Source organism: Pyxicephalus adspersus, chromosome Z (assembly GCF_032062135.1).
Source record: "Pyxicephalus adspersus chromosome Z, UCB_Pads_2.0, whole genome shotgun sequence".
In the NCBI taxonomy this organism is placed as follows: domain Eukaryota; kingdom Metazoa; phylum Chordata; class Amphibia; order Anura; family Pyxicephalidae; genus Pyxicephalus; species Pyxicephalus adspersus.
In genome coordinates this window covers 48,644,494-48,656,188 of record NC_092871.1, presented here as the reverse complement: position 1 = coordinate 48,656,188, position 11,695 = coordinate 48,644,494, and the positions used below count along the sequence as shown (strand labels likewise).

Below are 11,695 nucleotides of genomic sequence, written 5' to 3'. Positions count from 1 at the left end.
TCAGTCTCAATATTAGCTCAGTACAGGCCTCTATGTACCAGTGTAATAGAACAGTCATAGGAAACCAACCAGCACAACATTAAATGATGTATGTGAGGGGTGTAGTAAGCCAACAACAACCTCTGTATGCATAACTTTCGTTCCTCGTGTGAAGCATAAATAAATGTCATTGTATGATGCACAACATTTTCTTGTGCTAATTAATATGTGTCTGCTGCTGGCTATTTCAGGAACACCCTCGCTAACAGCTGTGGTACCGGGATCCGCTCTTCGACCAGTGATCCCAGCAGGAAGCCTTTGGACAGCAGGGTGCTGAATGCTGTGAAATGTAAGTCATATTAATGATGCTGGGCCTACTGGGTGGGTGGCACTCTAATGACCCTGATTTGCACTCCTACATTCATCGCTACTACACCTAACATTTTTGTATTTTATGCCACTGCCTCTTTACCAACCCATTTTGCTAGTAACTGTTGATTAAACACTGATGCATCCTTGTGCACTTCACTGAACCTTGTTGCACCTGTGCACTGCTCCACAGAACACCACTGCACCTCGCACTTCTCCACTAATTGCCAGATATCAATGCTATTTTCTGTATGGCCCAAATATAAATCCTAATGCACTATGTGTCATTAAATCTGATTCACACCACATTCTTGCATCTGCTTTCACAGTAAAAAAGTATATTAAAGGAAATCTAGGCAGTGGCTAGGAGGCAACATTTAGAGGTCAGGTTAAAAGTGGTGAAAGCAGTGTTAGCAGTGGAGGTATGTGTTATGGTAGCACTTTGTGGGGGCACATTCCATTAGAAACACCACTTACTCTGCGAACACTGCATTTGTTGTGTAGGATGGGGCTTCTGCCTCTTTACCATTAACAATAATATAAACAAATATCACTTGTGAAAGTAATTCATGTCAAAATTAAATAATAGCCACAAAGGTTTAAGAAAGAAAAACATGTTTCTTATAGATAATCTGTATGCTAATATTTTTATTATAGGTAGAGTATATTGAGTGCATGATATATACAGGCTTCTTTTCTGCTGTTCAGTGGTTGGGCCCTATCGTTCCCCTACCTTAACAACCATATACCAGTCAAATCTGGAAACTACATGCTCTCCATGTTTTAAGCTTAGCAGGTACTAATTTTAAAATTAGCGGAATATGCCATACGTGCCACTAGCAAGTAACAAGATGATTTACAAACGCATGTATTTCCAATAGTGAAAATATATTCTAACAGGTATGGAATAATACGAAAATACACCAATCACATTAAACATTACTTTACGGCAAACATAACTAGTCTGCACTACGACCCAGTTTTGTTTTGTTTCCCATTAAAGAAAGGAAAAATGTGACCAAGAAAGTTATGTAAAGGCTGCAGTACCCTGTATATATGTCAAAATATTTTCAGCAGCCTAAATATACACTTAAAAAAACTAACAGAGAGACTCACCTCCAATATAAGGTACATGGCCACAAATTAAAAGCAAAAAAAGTGCAGAAACATGCAAATAAAATCTCCAATGTGAATTTCAAGGGAAGGTACCCCCCCAAATACAGAACAATCATTAAAATGTACATATCAGTCTGTACCACCAGAACAGGACAGACTGGACAGGAGAAAAACTACATGTACCGTACTAAGATCTTCTTGGTGGAATAATCCTCATCTTTTGCTTAAGTCAATAAAGATCACAGAGTATGTTACACAAGTCAAATGCAGTGTAATCAGAGCTAAATACCCATGTTGCACAAGTTCTGAGTCTACCTCTCAGGAGTCCATAAGTGATAAGAAGATAAGTGATAGGTGATACAAGCCATGCTTTTCACATTACTGCAGGTGAAAGGTAGAAGTCAGAGCAGTGTTTGGTGTTACAGAAAACATTTGATTTACCAGATAGTCTGGGGATAGGTAGGATTAAAGTAGTGTAAACTTTGGGATATAAAACAGGCTTTATTTTTCCAAAGGTTTAAAGTGTAACTCTAGTGGAGATTATTAATTTAAACATATAAACTACCAATCCAATAGTCATGTAGGAGCCTTTGCTCTGCTTGAGCTATCTTCAGAGTGCCATTGAGCAACAAAGCCAAATACTTGCTGGAAGGTGGTAGATTGGACCCATCCCTCCTGCCTCTGGTACATCACTATAGATCAGTCTGTGTTGATGGCAGCCTTACTACCAATGGGAAGGTACAAGAAGTTACTGTGCGGTAGCTATGCCTAAACCAGAGCTTTACAATTTAAGGCTTCATTTTTTTTTCTCAATATGGCACACTTGTCTTTCAATGAACCCCCTTCCAGTGATGCCACATCCACATATCCCCTCATTGCTCTATTGATATAATCTGTGTCCAGTCTTCTTCCAGGTCTTAAATTCTTATTTTGGACTGGTTGCTACAAATTATGCAACAAAATGGTTGCTTCTTCCCAGCTCTTATGAGATTTCAAGATTGTACATTGGGCAGCTCATGCATATCTCTTGGCCTCCGATTTCTAGTAGTTCGGAAAGGAAATGGGCATTTAGGATGGAAGAAACATACATTGAATATGACAATTATGTTGACAAAAGTATTATGTTGAGGCAGTTTATTTTATAATTGATTTTTTGTGCATTTTTTGTGCATTCAGTGTATTGCCAGAACTTTGCACCCAATTTCAAGGAGAGTGAGATGAACGTCATAGCAGCAGATATGTGCACCAATGCCCGCCGGGTACGTAAACGTTGGCTCCCCAAAATAAAGTCAATGCTGCCAGAAGGGGTGGAGATGTACCGTTCTGTGATGGGTGCAGCAGCTGCCAGCGTCCCCTTGGAGTCCGAATTTCAGCCCAGTCAGGCCCAGGTGTTTGAGCAACGTATCTATGCAGAGCGGAGAGGAGATCCTGGCACCATAGTGTCCTTGAGAACTAATACAGCAAACATCGACCTCACCGCCAATGCCAGCCCTTCATTTGAACAGAGCCAGGAGGCTGAAGGAGCAACAGGGTCCGTCATTCAGGAGGTAGGTGGCACCGATCCATTGACATCGGACAACCAAAGCCCACCTCCAACCTCTTTCGAACAAGATGCCGGCTCCACCAGCAGGCCAGAGACCCCAGTGCGGAGACAAGAAACTTCGTACAATGGGACTTTATAGATCATGAAGGAAAGCCAACAGGGAGTCTGCACGGTGACCCGTAAGGGAAGTTGTAATTCTAGCGCTGCTTGCATGCATTACTAATAAGAAAAAAAAAACAAAATGTGATCAGCCACTTACTTCAGAACTGCTATTTTTGCCTGACTAAAATGTGATTTTTATTCTGCTTGTATTTAAAACAAAAACACTCAAAAATGAAAAATTTACAAAGGAAAAATATTTGCATTCGTTATACTGTAAAAGATCAGGTCGAGTGAGGCCTGCTTAGTAATAAACTAAATGGGCACATTTTTAAAATGAAATTTAATCTAATGAATGCATATATTTGTTTTATCTTCCACTCACAGAAGCACGTGTTTAAGAAAAAAAAAAAGCAACAAAACACAAAAAAAAGTAAAACCGGCACCATTCATTAATTCCTTCATGGTTTAAATGGGACGTTACTATCACTTATTGTCTGTCATCCTTCCATTGTGGAGCAAGGAATTTCTTGGACTATTGCAATCTGCAAAGCAGGTTTGGGTGCCATCAAATGGCAAGTTTGTACGACATTGTGTATTGACACTGAAATATTGGCTTTTTTTTTTCTTCAGATTTAGACTAGTCCAAAAAACTTCGTTTTATTTTTTTAGTTCACTTATACTTGTTTTAGTTCACTTGTATCTCCAGGGAAAAAGTACATAGTGGCCAATTTTGTCATTAACGGGGTGAATAGCATGGTAACTAAAAAAAGGACTAGTTGATTTGCTTAAATCTAATCATTGCTGGTTTATATTCAAACCAAATAAATAAAGCCAGAAAGTTCTGTTACCTAGTTTTGGCTTTGTTACCCATGTTAAATCTTAACTAGGAATTGCAGGACTGATGCAAAAAACGATTGATTTTGTTTAGCATATACATTGTTACAAATGTTTTTTTAAAAACCAAAAACAAATTTGACTTCATTTTTTTCCTTATACATAGGAGAGATGTAGCTGAAAGAGGGCTATTGGGCTCCTTTCACATTGCATCAAAAAATTTTAAATATTTAGTTACAATCAGGGCATTGGTTTGGGGAGAATCCCAAACTAAGCTTTGCATGTATTAAACAATAAAGGGTAAATGATGAAGGAGCTGTAATAACAAATTTAATAGCCAGAATTTTTCTCATTTCTTATTGGAGTTTGTAAGTGAAGATTTTTGTGTTTGGACTCCTAGTTGTTAAAGGGACATCAACCCCAAAGGATACATGCATTGGTGAATTAATTGATGGGAGTAAACTGAATAGCACCCTAATAGGTTTTATAATTCTTGAACTCTGAATGTATCGATTTTTGCTTTTGGGAAGTTGTTCAGAAAAGTTGGTATACTGTAGTAGTTGAAATTTGAGGTTTCAGGTTTTTAGAGTCCCCTCAGACTCGGGATTCTGAAATAGGAGTTCGCTTGGTCTTTGAGCATTTAGAATTTAAAACGTTGACTCTTTCTTTAGGGTTTTCCATGTGTTTTATAGAACTGTTTTAGGTATTTTGCCAAAGTTCTTTTACTTGGAGCAGTTGAAAAATGTTTTGATGCTCCTTTTTAACATATTAGCTCATTAGATTATCTGTTAAAAGGATCTTTGTTTATTTCATGTGTGTAAATGAAAGTCTAAGTATTTTCTGGGAAATCAGAGGACAGGCTGGATAAACTACAGATCTAGCCTAGAGATGCTTTTTGTCTTCTTTTGTTCTTGCCTTTTCCTCGGGAACATTATGTGTTTACCACACACTGCATTTGTCATGTAAAATCAGATTATTTTTATATCAGTCTTAATGCATATTTTAGAAAGTATTCCCCTCTGCCTTTTGGATACTTCCCAAGCTGCGATAAATTAATGGAGTTTGTTTTTGATGTATGCATTTCCAAGAATCCTCTAGGGTTCAACAGATGAGGTAGGATCAGGTCACCATTAGTTCAGACTTTCTCCTCTAGCTTAAATGTGAAATAATTTTTTTCTTTAGATGCAGATTACTTGCACTTTATTCTAAAAAAAAAAAAAAAAAAAACCTAAACATGTCCTAAAAGGCACAGAGCTTCTCTAATTGCTTTTCTTGAGTAACAGAATAATTGATGTACACTTAGATACATATAGATTTTTATAGAACTATAGAACTTGCAACGTAGATGAAGTTGTCAGATATGGAAATAGAGAAGTAAGCGAGTCCAGTTGTTGTCAACATACCAGGAGGAAGATAAATAAGGTTAGCATGATTCTTGCCTTAGAAGATCTAAAAAAGGGATATCATACACCAAGGCTGAACATCCTATGCTCATCAGCTGCAGGTCAAGCCTCAATGCTCAGGTGTTGGCTGAGCACCACTGGAAATATGTTAAAATTTGTGTATGTGGTCTTCAAGTATAGCTTTGATTGGAGCACCAAGGAAATATCACAGAGCTAAAGAACTATGCCCCAAAATATGTTTTCGACCATTAGTTGTTTGCCTAGGTTTACAAGTTGAAATGCTTTGCAGTCTCCAGTTTTTAAGGTACATTTATTGATATATTGTGAGCTACAGTTAGTGAAGTTGGGCACATAACTTGCTAATGGTACCCATAGCAAAGATAACTTTTTCATCCTAAATGAAACAGTTCTGACTTTTTTTTTCATTTGCATTTTGAAGACAAAGAATTAGATTTGAAGCACTGGGGGGGAGGGGGGACTATGATCATTTTGTGGTCCTTCCTTGTCCAACTTTGGTGGGTACTTTAGCTGGTAAAGACTCAAATTTTATTCTAAGATGACAATGCAGTCAACCTATATACTCATGTTAAATTGGGATTATTGCACGGCAATCATTGATCAGCCAATGCAAGTTGACTTCATTGGTCTGTGGTTAATCAATCCCGGTTAGGTAATGTCAGGACCAAAATTTGTTCCCTTTGATTTAGCCAAATGACCAGGTTAGGAAAAGAATATCCTGTTTTTTACTCTGAAGACTAATATGTCTTGGATTCTTTATACTATATACAAATGGCTACAAAGCCAATTGTCTGACAAACACAATATTAATACAGGGATTTAGCAGTGTAGAAATGAGATTTAGGCACAAAGCTAGTGGACTATAGTCTAGATAGAAGCAATGAAAAAACAAGGTACCTTCTTTAGCACAGTGGACCTTGGGAATGGTATCTGCAGTGCAGGTAATAATGTATTTGAAGATCAATAAAGGTTAAAACCAAAGCGGTAATAATCTGCAGACCTTTATGAGGAAGCACTTATTTAATTTGAAGTGAAATGTGTGAGTGTGTATGTTTTAACTGATCAGATTCAGTGAATCAATGGCAGTTCCGGAGAAAGGCCTTGAATGTAGAATATGTATGTTTTTTATGAATGTTCTTTACAATCCCAATTTCATGAGTCAAAATAGAATGCTTTTTGGGCAATTTGGCCCAGAATAGAATAACATTCACTTATTCAACAGACTGTATAAACAAAAAAATAAAATGATGTAGAGCATAACTTGATATGAGGAGTGACGTGAGGCACCTTGCACAATGGGAGAAAATATATATATTTTTTATTTACCTAATTTCTTCCTGTATATATTTTAGTTTAGGAAAGCAGAACATGTAGGATAAAATTGTTAAAAAATGTGAATGGAATAGGACTTACTAAAAGCATGGTGATGCAAGTAAGTCATTTGCACTAACGTTTTCTGTGTTTTGAGGATTAAAGGCTATGAAAGACAGTGTGGATGATAATTTCTAATTTTTAAAAGGTTTTACAAACAAATACATGGGTGTTTTTGAATGTTCAGAGATCTTTGATTGTATAGGCTTTCCTGAGTGCCTTATTTTATTTTATTTTTAATTGTTTCATTTTTGCTAATATGTGAAAATTATTACATTTCTTTATGTCTGTAGTGGAAGTTCAAATCATTCTTCCTAAAGGGATTAGACAAAGTTTAATAAATCCCTCTTGTTTACAGCAGTATATTTGATTAGGCAAAAGAAAATGTAGGTGATTGTCTAGCATTCAGTGTAGGTTCTGTATATGAAACAAAAGTAATTTTTCCTGTTTCAATAAAGATTTCATGCAGTCTTGGCAATATAAACATGTCTGTGTGTTGCAAAGCACTAACCCCCCCCCCCCCCCCCCCTCCACACACGCAATTCATTGGATTTAAAATCCTAAAGGAGAATTAGTACATAGTATTTTCTTTCTTTATTATGTGCGTTTGATCCCGAAATTTTTTTTTTATTCCCTAGCACATCCTTCTTTCCACTAAATGGAATGGCAGAAGGACAACAATGAAATAAAAAAAATTTAAAAAAATATCGTATATGCACATATTTGCTGCAGATTCTCCTTTAGTCTTAGACATAGCTGGGTAAAACAGAGCCTGAATTTCTACACATTTCATTTAACAATTTAATTTGACACTGTATTTTTTTATTATTGTATTGATTTGCTGCAGTTACCAATTATTATCAGAATAGTTTACTACCATTAATGTGTTTCAGAAAATGTATATATTTTACAATTTTAGCTTGGCTTTCAGAAAAGCCCAAGTACTGCTAAAATTTTGTCGAAGGTTAACATGGTGCCAACTCTATGGCTAGTTTTCTGAACTCCGTTGTTATAAAAAGGAAATGGTCAGAGTGCAATTTACAGACATATTGTAATAGTGTAATGTAATTTACAATAATTGTGTTATTGAGTACAGTTGTCCCTTTTTATTTTGTCACCATTACCATGGTTTGGTAAACAGCCTTTCATCTTGGGATCTCCAAGAGAGTTTTTATTTTTATTTTTGCAGAATTGTGCAGAGTAAACACCACTCTAGCCTTTTTTTTAATCGTTATAACATTTAATCAGAAAAAAGCCAGACAATTTACTGTAGTTTAAGGTTTTAAACCATGTGTTGGTGTTTTTACGTTTCATGGTCACATTACAGTGGATCATTTGAATACAAGGGATTATTCAAAGCCTTTTGCCGAGTGGCTTGCACATTTATGATATGCACATTGCTGCATTATGTGAAGCACATTCATTTTAAAGGGTCATCCCACCTAAAAGTGATATTTAAATTATTTTCCTAATTTAAGTTCACAGTTTATATTAAAATACTGTGTTCCCCTACAGTTTTACAGTGACAGATAGCAAACATTTATCATTTTCTTACAAACCTTCACCAATCACTATCTTCTACACTTGTGTAAAACAGACACTAAAGCAACGTCTGCCACCATAAGTAAAAATCCCAATTTACTAGATTTGGCCTCACACTGCATTTATAGAGGGTGCACTCTTTGTCCTGCAGAATGATAAGGCATCAGACACTGATCCTTACTTTTAAACTCAATATTCCATGTCGGTACTTCTTCCCAATACCCTGCACCGTATACCTATGATGGTTGACACAGTTTAGGTCTCCATTTTGCACAGTAGTAGAATGTGGTGATTAAGCAGTGCAGGGAAATTAGTAAGGTTTTTTGTTTTTTACTGGAATTTCAGAGGAGTTGCTTCTCTTCCATGCAGTCCATAGATTCTAATTTTCTTAAAATTTTATACAATACAGAAAATGTAGCAAGCATACAGCACTGTCAAAACTTCTGTGGAAGAAGAATTGAGCTGGCAGCATATAGAGTCTTCAAGACATGTAAGGAGCTAATGGATAAAGCATCTTATTAGGGTCTACCCAAAACTAAAACCTCACTTTTGGATGGAATGAACTTTTACATGTCTGAGCACATAGGTACATTTCATGTGCTGCTGTCTGTACATTAGCAGTACCAGTCTGAAATTCACATAGCAGAAACAGCACTTTGAAAGTTTGCAAAATTCACATATATGCTCATGCATAGGTATTCATAAATGAAAGATGGTGGTTGAAAGGATTGTGGCAAAAATATAATTCAGTCCCAATGCATTTATTATAAACATTCATCTGTGTGAACATTCAGTTTAACAACTCATCCCCAATGAATCGATAATCAGCCACTCTCATAAAAGTTGGCTAAGTACAAAAAATATCTGCCTATTTTTGAGGTAGCTGACGAGGGAACAGTCAACATTTAATAATCACTACCAATTCCTCTAACTGGTGGAATCCCAGTTTGTGTACATAAGTGATTAGGGCTATTGTTTAATTAGAAATGTGCCCAAATCCTGATTTATGGTGTGTGTCAGCAAAGTGATCTGTTGCAGTTTGTAAGTTGATTTGCACATTTCCACTGGGAACCTTTTTTAATGAAATGTCAGCTGCTGCAAGTTTTTCTGCAGATTCAACTTTGGCCAACTTAGCATCTATCATTAAGACATTAAATTAAAAAAGATTCCCAGTAGAAATGTACAAATCAACTTACAATCTACAACAGACCACTTTGCTGGCTCACACCATAAATCTGGATTTGGGCACATTTCTGATTAAACGATAGCCCTAATCAGTTATGTTGAAAGACACTAAACATTTTTAGTTAATTAGATAAACATATGAACATTGAGAACAAGAACTTTTACAGTATTTTAGTTGGGAGATTTATTTAAAGTAGCTTAATAAAAGGCCCAATCAGAGCTGCCAAAATTCTGCAGCCGTTAGTTACATTTGGACTTAAGCTTACAGAAAATATAAAATAAGTAAAGCAAGGCAAATTATTCACCATATGTGGCCTCTTTTCGTGTCATCTAAAGAATGTCACTTTTAACATTTATACAAATATGTATTTAATAATGTTTTCCAAAGGATGGTAATCTAGATGTAAATCTAAAAAAAAATAATTCAGGAGTGAAGTTATTATGTCACACAAACAATTTATTTAAAAAAAAAAAATAATGCTGGTGATTTGCAGCAAACTGTCTCCAGTAAAAAATAGAATCACTTCAAATAAATTTCCCCGAAGCCATGGCCCTAAAGTTAAACCCCAGCCATCTACAGTACCCTCTTTACCTAACCAATAATACTAGTTTTATTACCTATTATTAAATTGATCAGGGAATTTTTAGCATTGAACCTGACATTCACTGAAACATTCCTTGGTGGATAACCCTCAGGGTCTATGTGTTTTATTAGCAGCATTTGATTTTCCTCCAGGGAACCTTTTTAGTGACCATCAGATTCACTGCTTTACAAAAAGACCCCTCAGAGTCTTTTAAATTAATTGCAGCCTATCATTCTCTACCACTGTTATTTTTCCTCAGTCCTTGCATAATCATTGTATGTTACCGGGCCAAGACGTTTGGATCGGTCTATAAATGCCTGATGGGACAGAACCCTTGGGCTAGAATTGGGCTACAATTGTGTTGTATTCTTTCCAGCCACCATCTTTGCACTCTAGTTATGTTTTGAGATATGATATTGTAATAGTTAGAAAACACCGAAGGTGCTTTATGGATAGCATACATAGCTGACCCAAACAAAACTAGACTTGACTAGAGTCAAGAAAGTTTCTTTGATCAAGTGTAATATTTACTAAAAAAAGCACATACAAAAATGATAGTCATACATATATACTAAAGGCTGCACAAGGACAAAAAGGATAAAAAGAAAAGACTTTAAAGTAAACAACCTCTTTCAATGTAGGTTTCACAAAATCAAGTGTTCATTTTGCTCATGACTGCATTTAACCCCAATTGTCTAATGCACTCAGTTTGAAAACGAGTTACTATTTTTAATCAACTTCTTCCATTCAAAGCATTTTGCACATGATCTGTGATTCATTGTTAACACACAGAAACAAAAAAGCCAAAACATGCACTACTATTTTTAGCAAATGAAAGAAGTGTGGAGATGTCTAAATATTTTTGACTTGCACAGTTAGATGGCATGTGATTTCAAATGAAACATTAATCCTTTTGACAGAATGTTTAGGAATCCAAGAAAGATACATGGTTCTTTTAAACTAATCTGTTTTAGATACAAAGTAGTACTGTATTTTACTACTGTTAATTTTTTTTTTTTTTTTTAAGTTTGTGCTGTTAGAAACTTAACAGACACTGGTGAGTGATTTTCTTACAGACGCTTTTTTTTTTATTATTTTTTTGTTTTATCCAGTGGTACGTATGTGCTGTTACTATGTATAGTTTAAGACTGTTATTTTGTTACCATGGTTGTCTGCTGATATTAAAAATAAAAAGAGAGAGAAAAAATAGAAATATAAAAGGGTATCCAACATTTCAACAGACGCTCATAACTGTTTTTCATACCATAAAACAAGGGTTTTAAAGTAAACAGCTCCATCAGATATGGTCATTAACTGTAAGATGCTTTGTAAAATTCACATTTACAGAATAATAAAGTCAATTGAAATTAACTTGTTGCTCCCTTGTTTTTGTATTACAAATGCCTGATATATAAGAAGGAGGTACACAAGAAGTGTCTAAAAGAAAAAGGTATTACTTACAATGGTCAGCCAAAAACATTAAAACCCCCTGCCAAAAGTCCTGCTTGATCCACCAAAAGAGCCCTAATCTATTTAGGCAAAAACTCAACAAGACATTTGAAAGCATCCTCTGGTATTTAGCACAAAATGTTGGACACATATCTTCCTTTTGAACACTCTTGGCCATATTTTTAGCAGATTGTGCTACA

At 35.7% G+C, this 11,695-nt stretch overlaps 1 protein-coding gene across 7 annotated transcripts in view; it reads left to right on the top strand.

Moving 5' to 3' along the window:
• The window catches only part of NACC2 (NACC family member 2), a 103,644-nt gene extending 92,227 nt beyond the window's left edge, over positions 1–11,417 (top strand). For all 7 annotated transcript variants that reach the window (XM_072431894.1, XM_072431889.1, XM_072431892.1 and 4 more), the window contains 2 exons: positions 231–328; positions 2,641–11,417. In XM_072431894.1, the coding sequence (XP_072287995.1) occupies positions 231–328; positions 2,641–3,146 (604 nt within the window). In that variant the 3' untranslated portion in view covers positions 3,147–11,417. The remainder of the gene's footprint in view (positions 1–230; positions 329–2,640) is intronic.
• Positions 11,418–11,695: the final 278 nt, after the last annotated feature.